We start from the raw sequence: 16,019 nt of genomic DNA on the forward strand, positions 1-16,019 counted from the left end.
AATGGGGCTTTGTTTACTCAGATGCCGGGACATTTTCTACTCCTGCCACAGCCCGGCCCCCTAATTTCCGAAGAACAGTAAACTGTCCCTTTATTTAGAAAGTTTGGAGACCTCTGCTCTATGCTAAGTAAAAAAAAAATTGGGCTGGTGATATTATTTATTACAGATATTTATATAGCACTAACAATTTACATATTGTACATTCACATCAGTCCGTACCCTCAAGGAGCGTACAATCTAAGGTCCCTATATTACATACATACTATACATACTATACAGTGGGGCAAAAAAGTATTTAGTCAGCCACCAATTGTGCAAGTTCTCCCACTTTAAAAGATGAGAGAGGCCTGTAATTGGCATCATAGGTAGACCTCAACTATGAGAGACAAAATGAGAAAAAAAATCCAGACAATCACATTGGCTGATTTGGAAAGAATTTATTTGCAAATTATGGTGGAAAATAAGTATTTGGTCACCTACAAACAAGCAAGATTTCTGGCTCTCACAGACCTGTACCTTCTTCTTTAAGGGGCTCCTCTGTCCTGCACTCATTACCTGTATCAATGGCACCTGTTTGAACTTGTTATCAGTATAAAAGACACCTGTCCACAACCTCAAACAGTCACACTCCAAACTCCACTATGGTGAAGACCAATGAGCTGTCGAAGGACACCAGAAACAAAATTGTAGACCTGCAGCAGGCTGGGAAGACTGAATCTGCAATAGGCAAGCAGCTTGGTGTGAACAAATCAACTGTGGGAGCAAAAATTAGAAAATGGAAGACATACAAGACCACTGATAATCTCCCTCGATCTGGGGCTCCACACAAGATCTCACCCCGTGGGGTCAAAATGATCACAAGAACGGTGAGCAAAAATCCCAGGACCACACGGGGGGACCTAGTGAATGACTTGCAGAGAGCTGGGACCAACGTAACAAAGGCTAACATCAGTGACACTACGCTGCCAGGGACTCAGATCCTGCAGTACCAGACGTGTCCCCCTGCTTAAGTCAGTACATGTCCGGGCCCGTCTGAAGTTTGTTAGAGAGCATTTGGATGATCCAGAAGAGGATTGGGAGAATGTCATATGGTCAGATGAAACAAAAATAGAACTGTTTGGTAGAAACACAACTCGTCGTGTTTGGAGGAGAGAGAATGCTGAGTTGCATCCAAAGAACACCATACCTACTGTGAAGTATGGGGGTGGCAACATCATGCTTTGGGGCTGTTTCTCCGCAAAGGGACAAGGACAACTGATCCATGTACAGGACAGAATGAATGGGGCCATGTATCGTGAGATTTTGAGTGCAAACCTCCTTCCATCAGCAAGGGCATTAAAGATGAAACGTGGCTGGGTCTTCCAACATGACAATGATCCCAAACATACCGCCCGGGCAACGAAGGAGTGGCTTCGTAAGAAGCATTTCAAGGTCCTGGAGTGGCCTAGCCAGTCTCCAGATCTCAACCCCATAGAAAACCTTTGGAGGGAGTTGAAAGTCCGTGTTGCCCAGCGACAGCCCCAAAACATCACTGCTCTAGAGGAGATCTGCATGGAGGAATGGGCCAACATACCAGCAACAGTGTGTGCCAACCTTGTGAAGACTTACAGGAAACATCTGACCTCTGACATTGCCAACAAAGGATATATAACAAAGTATTGAGATGAACTTTTGATATTGACCAAATACTTATTTTCCACCATAATTTGCAAATAAATTCTTTCCAAATCAGCCAATGTGATTGTCTGGAATTTTTTTCTCATTTTGTCTCTCATAGTTGAGGTCTACCTATGATGCCAATTACAGGCCTCTCTCATCATTTTAAGTGGGAGAACTTGCACAATTGGTGGCTGACTAAATACTTTTTTGCCCCACTGTATATTAAGGCCAATTTGGACAGATTCCCAGCATATCTTTTCAGTGAGTGAGGAAACCAGAGTACCCAGGAGAAACTCAAACAAGCATGGGGAAAACATGCAAACTCCCCCTAGGGGGTGTCCTGGTTGGGATTCAAACTGAGGATCTCAGTGCTTTATTTATTTATTTATTTCAGGTACCTATATAGTGCCGTCAATTTACGCAGTGCTTTAGATATATATTGTACATTCACATCAATCCCTAATCCTCAAGGGGCGTACAATCTAAGGTCCCTAAGTCACATTTATACATACACGGGACAATTTAGACAGGATCCAATTCACCTACCAGCATGTCTTTGGAGTGTGGGAGGAAACCGGAGTATCCGGAGGAAACCCACACAAGCACAGGGAGAACATGCAAACTCCAGGCAGGGGGTGCCGTGGTTGGGATTTGAACCAATGACCCTAGTACTGCCAGGCGGAAGTGCTAACCATTTAACCACTGTGCTGCCCACTTTAAGGCCGACGTGCTAACCACTAAGCCACTGTGTTCTTTGGCTTTCATCACCCCTAATTCTTTGTCTTGGTATACTTGTACTGATATTCCTTTACTCTTCTTTCAAAGCAGCATACAAAGTCCTAACTTTCTAGAGGGATGGGTCGCCTGGATGACCACGCGAAGCACAGGATTGTAGTGTTGAGGAAAGCCGGTCTCAGTTTCCGGAAGATCAAGAAGGTCCTCGAATTAGACAATATCAAGGTGACACCACAAGCCATCTACCTCTTCTTGAAGCGTAAGAAGATTGAACCGGAAAAGTCATCCAGTACCTCTCAGAACCCTACTACGAAAAGTCAGGGCTGGGAACAGGCTCAGCTCTGCAGTTTGTTACAGGAAAACAGCGGGCTGAAAAAAGATGGAGGCAGTCAGGTGGCCAAGGAGAGAAAGACAGCAAATGATGTGAAGGAGGAGAGCCAAGAATCCGAGATCAAAATAGTGAATGTGACTTCTCTCTCCAGTGTGAACCAGTCACTTGCTCCACCAATCAGCACTTCAAGAAGTATCCCCCAAGGGCAGACTGTGCAGGAGACACGTAAGTCCTTTTGGGAAATCGTTTTTGTAGCCCTAGTTGTGTAATTAGAGAACGACGTGAAGTTTTGTTGGGTCACTAGGAAAGCCTTCCACACATATCTACTTGGGTCTCCCTGGCCAAAATCTCATGATGGAATGGAAAGAGTCTCATCAGTCAGCTTGATTGGTGTTATCTCTAGAGCAATTAAGAACTACAAAAAGAGAATCTAATTGGCTGATACAAATCTTTATTGCAGTCTTTGTCCACACTGTTGTTGTGCATCCTTTGCCTGTGCACTGGTGACCGCTGTCACTGGGAAAGAAAGTGATGGTAAACCGAAAGTTTTAGTTGTTACAGAAGGTGAAGAGAAATCTTCCAATGGGAAACTTGTCTCGATGTCTAAATTCCACTTTGTAGATATTTTGTCTTACTTCCTGTTGTGTCTCCTTAACAGGAAATAAAGCAAATTATTTTCACTGGGACACAACAAAAACACTAGCTTGACAGAGGCTTTAACCATTCCCTATTCCAGCCTTTCTCAATCAGGGTTCTTTGCAGTCCTACAGTTCCTCCAGAGTAGGGCCGAACTTAAAGTCTTACTAAACCCACAACAGTACAATCAGTCTGTATATGCAGTAAAGCATGCTTGTTATACTCACTGTGGAACCTAAGGGGTTAATCCTCCACATTTGTGTAAAAAGGCTGTTTGATCCTGTCTTCTCTGATCCTCTCCTTCTACTGTTCCCAATCCATCTGCTGATAGTACAGAGCCCTAGGAGGCACTCTGCGCATGCCCAGTTTGGTGTGTATTGCTTGAGAGGTTTTTTTCAGGTGATCAACACAGGGCCAATCAGCACTGTCCAGCTAGAGGGTCAGAGGTCATACAACCTCATAGGACAGTCAGTGGAGAATCAAAACTCCTGATACAAGCTTTAACCAGTGCTCAGCTGGGCATTGATAGAAGACTGCTATATAGTGCTGATGATAAAAGGTATTTAGCAGTTTATATTTACAAAACAAATTGCATTTCCATGTTGTGTGTACTGTGGGAGACCAGATATAGTGAATGCGGGGTCCGGGGAGACCGGATATAGTGAATGCAGGGTCCTGGGAGACCGGATATAGTGAATGCAGGGTCCTGGGAGACCAGATATAGTGAATGCAGGGTCCGGGGAGACCAGATATAGTGAATGCAGGGTCCTGGGAGACCGGATATAGTGAATGCAGGATCTAGGGAGACCGGATATAGTGAATGCAGGGTCCGGGGAGACCAGATATAGTGAATGCAGGGTCCAGGGAGACCGAATATAGTGAATGCAGGGACCGTGGAGACCAGATATAGTGTATGCAGGGTCTGGGGAGACCAGATATAGTGAATGCAGGGTCCTGGGAGACCAGATATAGTGAATGCAGGGTCCGGGGAGACCAGATATAGTGAATGCAGGGTCCGGGGAGACCAGATATAGTGAATGCAGGGTCCGGGGAGACCAGATATAGTGAATGCAGGGTCCGGGGAGACCAGATATAGTGAATGCAGGGTCCTGGGAGACCAGATATAGTGAATGCAGGGTCCGGGGAGACCAGATATAGTGAATGCAGGGTCCTGGGATTAGTAATACTTTAATTCTGCTCAATAATAACTTTGTTGGGAAGGTCCTCAAGTATGTAACATATAGAAAACAAAAACCTGGCTCAAGGAATAATAGATACAACTGCTCATGAAATAGGTCTCTTACAGACAGGCGTCTGGGAAGTGGTAAAAATCGGCAGTTGAGCTGTGGTTTTACTGCCCGTTAACTTCCGCAGGAAGAACTTGGCCAGGTAGCAGAGTGGCAGGAGAGTGTCAGATCATCTCATAGACACTTCTCTCCCATCCGAACCGAGCCTCCCTGCTGTACAGTTCAGCCCCTCAGGTACTATCATTCCAGTTCTTGCAGCTCTCCTCATGGACAGCTGTGCTCAGTGAGTAAGCTGACAGCTTAGAGAAGCATGCTGACAGTGGAAGCATTGAGGGCCTGATAGGGTCATTCAAAGGGCTGGATGTGGCTGTGGGGGCCACAATTTGCCCAGATCTGCTCCAGAGTTTGCTAGTGGTTGCTTGAGCCATCAGCAGTTTCTGCATCTAATATAAGTAGTCACCGACACCAATGATCTTTTTAAAGCTGGTTTCACATTGATCCTAGCAAAAAACATGGCAGAAATGCATGTGCATTTTTGCCGTGTTTTTACTGCTTTTATGGTGCGTTTTTACAGGACATGACTCAAAAACCGCACCAAAATGTCTCACCGGCGGTTTTGCCTCATTTTCCATTGATTTTGATTATTAAAAGCCAAAGAAACTGCGCTTAAGTGAAAAACTAAATTGTGTTAAAATGAATCAACCAATTAGCAGCAGGCTGTACTATGAGATATATATCACAGTTTATCATTAATTCTAATACATATAGTGGCTTAGTGGTTAGCACGTCGGCCTTAAAGTGGGCAGCACAGTGGTTAAATGGTTAGCACTTCCGCCTGGCAGTACTAGGTTCGTTGGTTTGAATCCCAACCACGTCACCACCTGCCTGGAGTTTGCATGTTCTACCTGTGCCTGCGTGGGTTTCCTCTGGGTACTCCGGTTTCCTCCGGGTACTCTGGTTTCCTCCCACACTCCAAAGACATGCTGGTAGGTTAATTGGATCCTGTCTAAATTGGCCCTAGTATGTGTATGTATGAATGTAAGTTAGGAACCTTAGATTGTACACCCCTTGAGGGTTAGGGACTGATGTGAATGTACAATATATGTATGTGTAAAGTGCTGTGTAAATTGACAGCGCTATATAAGTACCTGAAATAAATAAAATGAAGGTAAAAAATGTTTAGGCTTTAGAACCAATTTTAAGGGTCAGTCCACGGAAAACTGATATTTCACTTTCCAAGTAGTTCAATAGTTTTTAGAGAGATTAGTTGTATGCATAGCCAAAAAAAAGTCTTGGTGATCTTTTTCACCGAGTTAGAGAGTGATGAGAACTCCAAAAGTTTACAATTGTCCCCAGAACAAGAGGTATGGGTATATCTCCTGCTGGGCACACCTGTTCGAATGACAACTAAAGCTGGCCACACAGGGTTTGGTTTTTTTTTTGTTTGTTTTTTGTACAGCCAGTGCGCTGAGCAAAAAAACCTAAAAAATTCCAATTCCAGGTGCATGTAGGAATAACCCAACCACCCCTCCCTATACGCCCGTTGAGGGTTAGGGACTGATGTGAATATACTGTGTATATATATATATATATATATATATATATATATATATATATATATATCGCTGCGTAAATTGATGGCGCTATAGAAGTACCAGAAATAAAGAAATAAATAATACATCAAGCCGTGCTGTAAAATGTTCAAAACTTATTCCAAGCGTTTAAAAAAAACCTTAATAATAAAGCGCATTAACCAACATATGTATTAATATTTGTAATACATCAAGTTCCACTATGAAGTCTTCAAAACTTATCCAAGTGTTTAGAAAACCTTAGTATTAAGGTGTATAACCATCATATATTTACAGTTGCAAGAAAAAGTATGTGAACCCCCTGGGATTACGTGGAGTTTTGCATGAATTGGGCATAAAATGTGCTCTGAACGTCATCTAAGTCACAACAATAGAAGAACACAGTCTGCTGAACATAATACTACACAAACATTAGATGTTGCCATGGTGTAATTGCACATAACATGTAAACATTCACAGTGCAGGGAGGAAAAAGTATGTGAACCTTTGGACTTAATAACTGGTTGACCCTCCTTTGGCAGCAATAACCTCAACCAAACGTTTCCTGTAGTTGCAGATCAGACCTGCACAACGATCTGGAGTAATTTTGGACCACTCCTCTTCACAAAACTGTTTCAGTGTAGCAATATTTTTGGGATGTCTGGTGTGAATCGCTCTCTTAAGGTCATGCCACAGTATTTCAATCGGGTTGAGGTCAGGACTCTGACTGGGCCACTCCAGAAGGCATATTCTGTGCTGTTGCAGCCATTGTTTTGTTGAATTACTTGTATGCTTTGGGTCATTGTCCTGTTGCATCACCCATCCTCTGCGGAGCTTCAGTTGGTGGACAGATGGTCGTACGTTTTCCTGCAAAATGTCTTGATAAACTCTGGAATTCATTTTCCCATCAATGACAACAATCCGTCCAGGCCCTGAGGCAGCAAAGCAGCCCCAAACCATGATGCTCCCTCCGCCATGTTTTACAGTGGGGATGAGGTTTTGATGTTGGTGTGCTGTGCCTTTTTTTCTCCACACATAGTGTTGTGTGTTCTTCCCAAACAACTCAATCTTGGTTTCATCTGTCCACAGTATATTTTGCCAGTAGTGCTGTGGAACTTCCAGGTGCTCTTTTGCAAACTTCAAACGTGCTGCAATATTCTTTTTGGACAGCAATGGCTTCCTCCGTGGTGTCCTCCCATGTACTCCATTCTTGTTTAATGTTTTCCTTATTGTAGATGTGTCAACAAAAATGTTAGCATGTGCCAGAGATTTCTGTAGGTCTTTAGCTGACACTCTGGGATTCTTCTTTACCTCATGCAGCATTCTGCGCTGTGCTCTTGCAGTCATTTTTACAGGACGACCACGCCTAGGGAGAGTAGCAAGAGTGCTAAACTTTCTCCATTTGTAGACAGTCTGTCTTACCGTGGACACATGAACATCAAGGCTTTTGGAGATACTTTTGTAACCCTTTCCAGTTCATGCAAGTCATCAATTCTTGATCGTAGGTCTTCTTAGAGCTCTTTTCTGCGAGGCATGGTTCACATCAGACAGTGCTTCTTGAAACCAGTAAACCCAAAACAGGTGTGTGTTTTTTAAGGGCAGGACAGCTGTCAGCAACACATCCATTATCATCACACTGATTGGAGTCAAGGTTGGCTCACTCCTGGCTCCAATTAGCTCTGGGAGAAGTCATTAAGCTAGGGCCTCACATACTTTTTCCTCCCTGCACTGTGAATGTTTACATGTTATGTGCAATTAAACTATGGCAACATCTAATGTTTGTGTAGTATTATGTTCAGCAGACTGTGTTCTTCTATTGCTGTGACTTAGATGACGTTCAGAGCACATTTTATGCCCAATTCATGCAAAACTCCACGTAATCCCAAGGGGTTCACATACTTTTTCTTGCAACTGTATATATCGACCAAAGGAGGATTGACAAAAATTATATAAGTCCACACAGTGGAGGCTGCCACACCGCTAGGCATATTCACAAGGGAGAACCGGCATCTTTAGGACGACACTGCATATCTCCATCACTTTCATTCTCATATAAAAACATAGGGATACATTTATTACAATATAAAAACACACAATATTTAAACTGAAATTGCGCAACATAAATTCCTCGTAGCCAGCAAAGCTCACATAACAGCTGCACTTCCCGGAACGTAAAAACGCAATGTCACCAGCACACAGCTCCGCCCTACGCGCTCTTTCAAACATGACATTGTTCAATGGGGAGGTGTGTTTTTGGTGCATTTTTTTTTTTTTTTTTTTTAAACCTGCACCAAAAATGCAGCAAGCTGGATTTTAAAAAATACACCTGATCCACAACAGATCAGTTTGACGCATTCCATAGGAATACATAGTCACATGTTTTTTTTACGCAAAAGCAGAATAAAATCAGATCAGTTTGAAACCAGCCTAAGGGGGAAAATATTCCCACTGGCCACAAATATAAGCATTCTTCCCACTGAACACCCTGTTAATGTCTTGTGAGCTGCAGATACGGTACTGATTGGCAGGGGTCCCCTAAGAAATGAAAGTTACGTCAAGGGTTCCTTCTTGTTAAACAGGTTTTAAAAGGCTGCCCTGTTCCATCTAAAATTAAAGTAAAAGATTTTCACACATAAAAAATAAAATTGATACAATATCATTATAGTGTTATAAAAAAAAGGATTGAAAATGTTCGCAGCTGTAGTTTTTTTTTTTTTGGCACAATAGCTGTCTGGCCCTGATATTTGTCCAGCCTTTCACTGGTCTTCTTCTCTGTATTAGAACCCTGCCCTGTCCGTTCTGCCCAGAATCCCATTGTGAATGGACCCCGACCCAACCCTGCCCAACCAACATCTCACCATCTTCTGAATGGAAGAGCCAGGACACCTTTGCCCGCACTTAAGAACCCAGCACTGCTCGTCACCAAGAAGATTGTGGACAGAGCCATCAACTTACAGAAGAAGGTATACAGTGTGTTGTGCTGTCAGTCTCTCTGTTTTAAACTTTAAAATATGATGTGGTTCAACATGTGATATTTGTGCTTCTGGTGGTTGTTTTCATCAGGTCATCTTCCAAAATGGCCTTCAGCTCTTGATTCATGGAGGAAGTTATCCACTTACTGCATCAGCCACCAACCAGCAGCCTGTGAGACCAGTGGCTCCACCTAATCGTCAGGTACAGAACACTGCCTCTATATGCTGTGGTCAGCAGATCCGATACAAAATATATGTGTCACCAAGAGGACATTGTGAAATTGAACATGATGTATATAGTGATTTACTGATGGGAGTTGAGCTGTAGGAGTGGGGTTGTGTCTTGTCCATCCTTTATTTTTTCTCACCATATTTACAGCATTGTTTGTACCTGGTCACACCCACATATACTTTACATAATGTAACCCCACCTAGACTAATTGGACCACCCAAAGCTGTTCTAGAGTATTTGCATAGCTCATGAGTTCTAGATGGCTGGAAAATTACTATAGACCATAGGAAATATACCTGGCTGTTGTTTCCGACTTACCAACACACTCGCTTGAGCTTTGCGATCATGTTGTCTTGGAAATTCGCTTTGAACGAATTTCTCCTTACCGTGAGTACTCGCAGTTGGATGCGCAGCAATCCCCCATAAAGCTGTGCGAATCTCGCTTACCACGACTGCAGCTAAACTCCACGAATCCTGCGCCTCCAACTGGGTTAGCTATCTCAGAATTGTGGGGAAATGGAGCTCCAGGTACCCAGGAATGATCACACAACACTCTCAGGTTGCTGTTGGAATTCACATAGAGACGGATCCAATCCCAGCCTCCGATTTTTATTACAAACACACACACGCCCCCCACATGAGTCAGGTCAATCCCCTCCCACAGAACAATGCATGGGGAGTGCCTATACACAGGATGTACATTCCGATTGGAGCGTAGCCTTTCCTCTTATCTATCACCAGTCCTCCCCTCCCTCCATGAGCTCTCTGAGGGAAGCAACCTTCCCCCTCTACACCAGTCCTCCCCTGCCCCCATGAACTCTCTGAGGAGAGCAAACTTCCCATTCTATTAGCTCCTAGTGGTATGTAAATTCTCTGTACAAGCATCCCCTAGATTAAACAGTGTCAGTCTGTATCTGAATGGGCCCGATACGATCTTTAATAAAACACATCCATCCAGATACAGTTTCAGGTCGGTAATGGCTTGTAAGATATACATGAGCCTGCACACGGAGTTCGCACTGCTTGGCGCCTTGCGGTACGAAGTCCATGTGCTACTATGCTGCTGATATGTGGATACAGGCCCGCGGCCTACCGCCGGCGGCATTCACATCGAATGCCGTGGTGGTATACACGCCGGTCTATAAGCGCAGATCTGCCATCTCATCCGTTACCGAGCTGAGTACTGTAATACATACATTGTAAATTCGCATGGCCCAATTGCAGCCTTCAGAGCTTTAATTAAGCCACACGAGAGACATATGAATAACACTAATATATGACACATTTAAAGTTCAACCTGTAAATACAAAATTTCCATGACAATGTGACTGCTTGAAAAAAAAAGTAAAAAAAGATATTTACATTGGGAATTATTACAATCTGTCTGCAGCAAATATAAAGGCGGTGGGGAGGCAACATTTGAAAGCTGAGTTACTGCAAATCCTATTTTTTTGTTTACAGCTGAAGTTTTGGCATTACTTTTTTGCATAGTTACATTGGTGAAGCTTGGAGCAATGTAAGTGTGTGTGTGTGCCATACCTGTGGGATCGCTGTTAAAGTTAGGAACTGCTACTACAGTGATCTCCACTAGCTTCTAGGTGCCATGACGAATGGCTGCCCTGCTGCATTATGAACACAGAAGGTGATGCCAACAACCCACCTCTTCACTTCGTTCAATCATAGTACACGTTACATTCATTGAGAAAATGCAATGTGTTCCCTGAACAATGGCTATGCTGAGTGAACTAAGCACTAGAGCAGTTGCTCAGCATGGGACCTGAAAGCTATCGTCGATCACTGTAGTAGCAGTGCATTTGATAGTGATTTCCAGCTTCCACAGGGTTTGACCAGGTATGGCACATACATACTTATGCAGGCCATATATGGTTCGAATTCCGGACGATTTTTCATCCGAAAATCGAAACCGTTGTTCGCTCGGTAATCCAATGGTGCCATCAATGATTTTGAAAATCGGCCGACCAAGTCATAAAGTTCACCCCATATAACAGGCAAAACGTCTGTTCCTTCTAGGTCATGGCTCATGCTCATATTCTTTTCAGGAAAATGATCGTACAGTTTGACCATCATTAAGTCGAAAATCGGTCGTTTTTCATGAATTTTCCAACATGCCCGATCACTGAAAAGGGGAGGAACCACAAAAAACGGCCATTGACCCACTAACAGAGCGAAAATCGGCCGATTATTCTTAGGTCCAATTTTCAGATGAAAAATCAGTCGAATTTCAACCCATGTGTGGCCGGCCTTACATGGGTCCAAGCTGCAACAATGTAACTGTGCAAAAATAGCCATACCTAAACTTCAGCTTTTTTTATATTGCAACAACGAGGTCACTTAAGCAGTATCTCCATTAATCATTTTGGATATTTCAATTCTTCAGGTGAAAGATGCCACCACACAGACAGCTTCCTTTCCCCAACCCAGGACAGAAGTCAGTATGGAACAAATGGACTCTATAAGAGGGGAGATCCACAGACTGACACAAGTCATGCAGTCTCTGATTGACAGGCAGAATCGTTGGGAACAAGAACAAATGAGGCAAAGACAATGTCACCACCAGGAAGTGCTGTCCCAAATCCAGCAACTGGGGGCAACACTTGGGGCAAAGATTACTCAGAACTGTGCCTCATTCACTGGAAGCCAGGAGCTCGATGCCTCTCTTCCTGATCTGGGACATTTCAAGATGGAGCTGTAAGAGAATGGTCACTGAGCTGGAGTGCTGCTTTCTGTAACTGAAAACAGACAGTGAAAGTAACCCCTGATGGGAGACACTATGTTTATAACACACTGTAACTTCCTAACTGGAATACACAAGGGCTTATCATTTAAAGCCGTAAAAAAAAAAAGTTGGGGAAGATATATGAAAGTGTTGGGTCTTCCAACCACCACCTCCACTACAGAGGATCACCCTGCACTTCTGCACTACAGTAGCCATGGGCGGTCATGGTGAAACTGTCATGCTCAACTCAACACATTGGACATGAAACTCCACCCATTTCTACTAAGCCCCATCTGTAACAGACCCTACCGGGACAGGGGCTTTTGGAGGGGACTGCAGGCTAGCCTCTTGCCTATTAACCTTTGCCTTGGCATCTGAGGGGGCTCTGTTCTTTGATGTGTGCCTGGGGGGGACCTTTGGAGCAACTTACTTCAGATTCAAGGCCAAATCTCCCAAAAACATGGACAGGGACGGGCTTTTGAAGGGGACTGCATCCCGCTCTGTCAGGGAACAGCTTCCTTACCACTGGGGCACTAAACTAGATGAGACTAGCCTAAATGCCAAACTGGAACTACTTTATTGAACAGAAATACAGTTTTTATACATTCCAGAAATAGGGGCAGCCCCCACAATAAAACAAATATTACACATTGAGATAAACATCCCATAATGATGACTATAATGAGGTGAAGCTGACATCAGAGAAATCTCAACATGCAGGAACCTCCAAGAGGACTTGTCAACAGACAAACAATGGGTGACTCAATTAACTCCATTAACAACGAGAATGCACACCTAGGCAGCACACAATGAGAGAAAGTCAGTAAATACATAAAACAGATTACATCAAGAGTCCTCAGGATCAGGTTTGTTTTGAGCTGATTATATTAACATCTTCTTAGAGTGTCTGAGACTAGGGGGGGGTTGAAGCAGTCAATGTTGTTTTGGGCAGAGAGCCCCAGAATCTGTATCCTGGTCCTCCAGTGCTCAGAGTCTGTGTGTTTTGGGGAGATGTGGCCTTGAATCCGAAGTAAACTGCTCCAAAGGTCCCGCAAGGCACACACCAATGAATAGAGCCCCCTCAAATGCCAGGGCCCATGGTCAGTAGGCAAGAGGCTAGCCTGCAGTCCCCTCCAAAAGCCCATGTCCCTGTTGGGTCTGTCACACCATTCATTTGCTACAGTATATTATGCTATTTGGTGTAGCATATTGGATTACCATGACATATGTATGAAGCGGTAGGTAGGTAGGAACTCGACTTGGAATGATGCTGCCCAGAGTATGTAAAGCCCAACTCCAGCCTTTTTTTACATTTTAGTTTTTGACAGCGTGGGGAAGAGATAAGCTCTGGGGGGTATTTACAAAGTACTTTAAGGCAGAAGTGCTAACGACTAAGTTATTGTTAGGGGTGTTTCTCTAAAACTGGAGAGTGCAAAATCCGGTACAACTCTACAAAGAACCCAATCAGCTTCCAGGTTTTATTGTCAATGCTTAATGAACAAACTGAAGTTAAAAGATGATTGGCTGCCATGCACAGCTGCACCAGATTCTGAGTTCTTCAGTTTTAGTAAATCTCCCTCTGTGTTACGTTGCCTACTGTGTCTATAGTTTGGGTTATTTTTTAAAGGACAAGTTCACTTTTAACCTCTTCACGCCGGCCGCACACAAATGTGCGGCCTCCCGGCATCTGGGCCTAGACGCCGAGTGGCCGCACAATTAACAAAAAACATATGTGCTGAGAGCGCGCACCCTGTGCGCTCCCAGCACACATGTGCGCTACTCACGGAAAGGTCCCGGTCTGCTCTTTTGATCAGGACCTTTCCCGATCATGTGACCGTCGTGACGACGCGTCACGGCGGTCACATGATCCCTAAACCCCGCCCGTCCCGCCTCCCGGCTTCTGAAACTCTTAAATGGCCGGGAGGCGCCGGCAGGTTAAGAAATAACTCCCAGCCCTTCTCCTTGGCCTCTAAATTATCCCCTATGATGACACCCCCACCCAGGTGTTTTCTCCTCTGAATTTGTTTACATCCTGGCCAGCAAAATCTAGTACATGGTATGAAATCTAGGTCTGCACAATAGAACACTCGACACGTATCCCATTAACATCTACAGGGTATTACTGCACAGGCAGTGGCATTCTAGATTTTGCCAGCTGAGAAGTGGACAATGTGGGAGGCTGCTGCTGTCAATGATGGTAAGTAACCACCTTGCTTGGAGGGTTTTTTTTTTTTTAACTTGTCCTTTAAAGAGACCCTGTCACCAGACCATTCATTTCAAAAACACTCTTCCCATAAGGCTATATGTACATTTAATGTATTGTATGCATGTTATTTATCTGTGAAAGTCTCCTTTGTGTAGACACCCAAAAGCCCTGAGACTGATGCCAGGTGCCGCCATCTTAGATGTGATGTTAGCAGCCCCAGCAGACTCAGGGCTGTCACAAAATTGAAACTCTATAGTATTCCTCTTTGTCTCTCTCCAAACATCTACATGAAAGGTTATGTAGGAAGCTAAGGGGAGGGGTGAAGGAGCTGGAGCAGCACAGACTGCCATTCGAGGAGAGGGTTATGACATGAAAGGGGGGAGTGCTGGGGAACTGACACTTTCTGCTGTGTCCATTCTCTAGTAGGTCTGGAGGCACCACTACAAGTCAATAAAAAATGTTTATGGAAGGGGAAAACACTGCAAATAAACACTTGATGTTTTATGCTTTTACCTGCAGTTGTTTTTAAAGTTGGTGGCAGGGTCTCTTTAGGCATGCCACACTGGAACACTTTTCATAGTGAGTGGGGATTGCCTATTGAGTACATCTTGTGGATATATAAAGTATAATGACAGTTATGATTCTAGATAAAGACAAGTGAAAACACTATTTTGTTTTCTTTCCAGTTAGAAATTGACAGTTACATTCTTACTGGTTACTTTGGGAAGGACAGGCTTTCTCATTTCAAACACTTTATCTTACACATGACGCCCACAGTGCTTTGTTTCCGGGATGTTCTGAAACAAATGACAACCTCAACATTTCTCCAACAGTTATTAGAAAGTGAAAGTCAAGGTCTTTATTTTTTTGCTATGGGTACAGCACTTCTACACACTTTACTATCTCCTGTGTTTTAGAAGGCATATTGCTGGTCATTAGTTGTTTTCTCAATTGAGGAGAAAGGGACATGTTTTTTATTTGTTGTAAAAATGTAATTTTTAAATGCTATTGTATCAGCTAACTTTAATCTAGGCACATAAAGTGCAGTGCCTATGGGCAATTTTCAATTTCCTTTTAAAGTGTACATCATCTGAAACATATGTGTGTATTTTCCCATGTTTTATCGCTTTAAAGGTTCAGAAAGTACCTTTCTGATCTGCCAGAAATGCTCTAATTTCTGGTTCTTGTTGGGGACTGAGTGGTGTCAGCCCTGCTCAGTGTCTTTTGCTAAACTATTTAATACCCCTTCCACCTATCCTAGTCTGAACAAAGAAAGGACTAGTTATTTGGTAGTCCTGGGATAAGTATTGGAGTCCATGCACGCTTGCTTAAAGAATGCTGCCACGTTGGCTTAAAAAATGCTGCTTCTAGAGGAGTTTAGTGTTTAGAAGCAGATGCCTGTAGAAGCAGCACAATGTTATCCTATGTGTCCATGCACATTAGGACATTTAGAGGCATATTTTTAACTCCGCGTTTAGAAGCAGAAAAAAAATACCTTCTGTTGTTAAACGTTTTGAGAGCAATTTACTGGCAGAAAAAAAATGCTAAATGTGCCTAAACACTAATACACAAAACTGCTTAGCGTATTTGTTCTTGCAGGACATTTTTTAGGTCAGTGTGCATGGACCCTTAAAGTGCATGTCCAGCCAAAACTTTGTTTTTTAGTTTTGGATAGAACAAGGAAGGGTTAGAA

The 16,019-nt window shown here is 43.5% G+C and overlaps 1 protein-coding gene across 2 annotated transcripts in view; it reads left to right on the forward strand.

Annotated features, from left to right (window-relative positions):
- LOC149473177 (uncharacterized) overlaps positions 1-15,422 on the forward strand; it is a 17,965-nt gene extending 2,543 nt beyond the window's left edge. Inside the window, exons 2-5 of one of the 2 annotated variants that reach the window (XM_089682876.1) lie at positions 2,485-2,950; positions 8,961-9,142; positions 9,243-9,353; positions 11,782-15,422. In XM_089682876.1, the coding sequence (XP_089539002.1) occupies positions 2,515-2,950; positions 8,961-9,142; positions 9,243-9,353; positions 11,782-12,096 (1,044 nt within the window). In that variant the 5' untranslated portion in view covers positions 2,485-2,514 and the 3' untranslated portion in view covers positions 12,097-15,422. The remainder of the gene's footprint in view (positions 1-2,484; positions 2,951-8,960; positions 9,143-9,242; positions 9,354-11,781) is intronic. The other variant, XM_089682880.1, reaches the window with a different exon arrangement.
- Positions 15,423-16,019: the final 597 nt, after the last annotated feature.

This window comes from Staurois parvus, unplaced genomic scaffold (genome assembly GCF_062004578.1).
Source record: "Staurois parvus isolate SC_StPar_1 unplaced genomic scaffold, SC_StPar_1.0 ptg000018l, whole genome shotgun sequence".
Lineage (NCBI taxonomy): Eukaryota > Metazoa > Chordata > Amphibia > Anura > Ranidae > Staurois > Staurois parvus.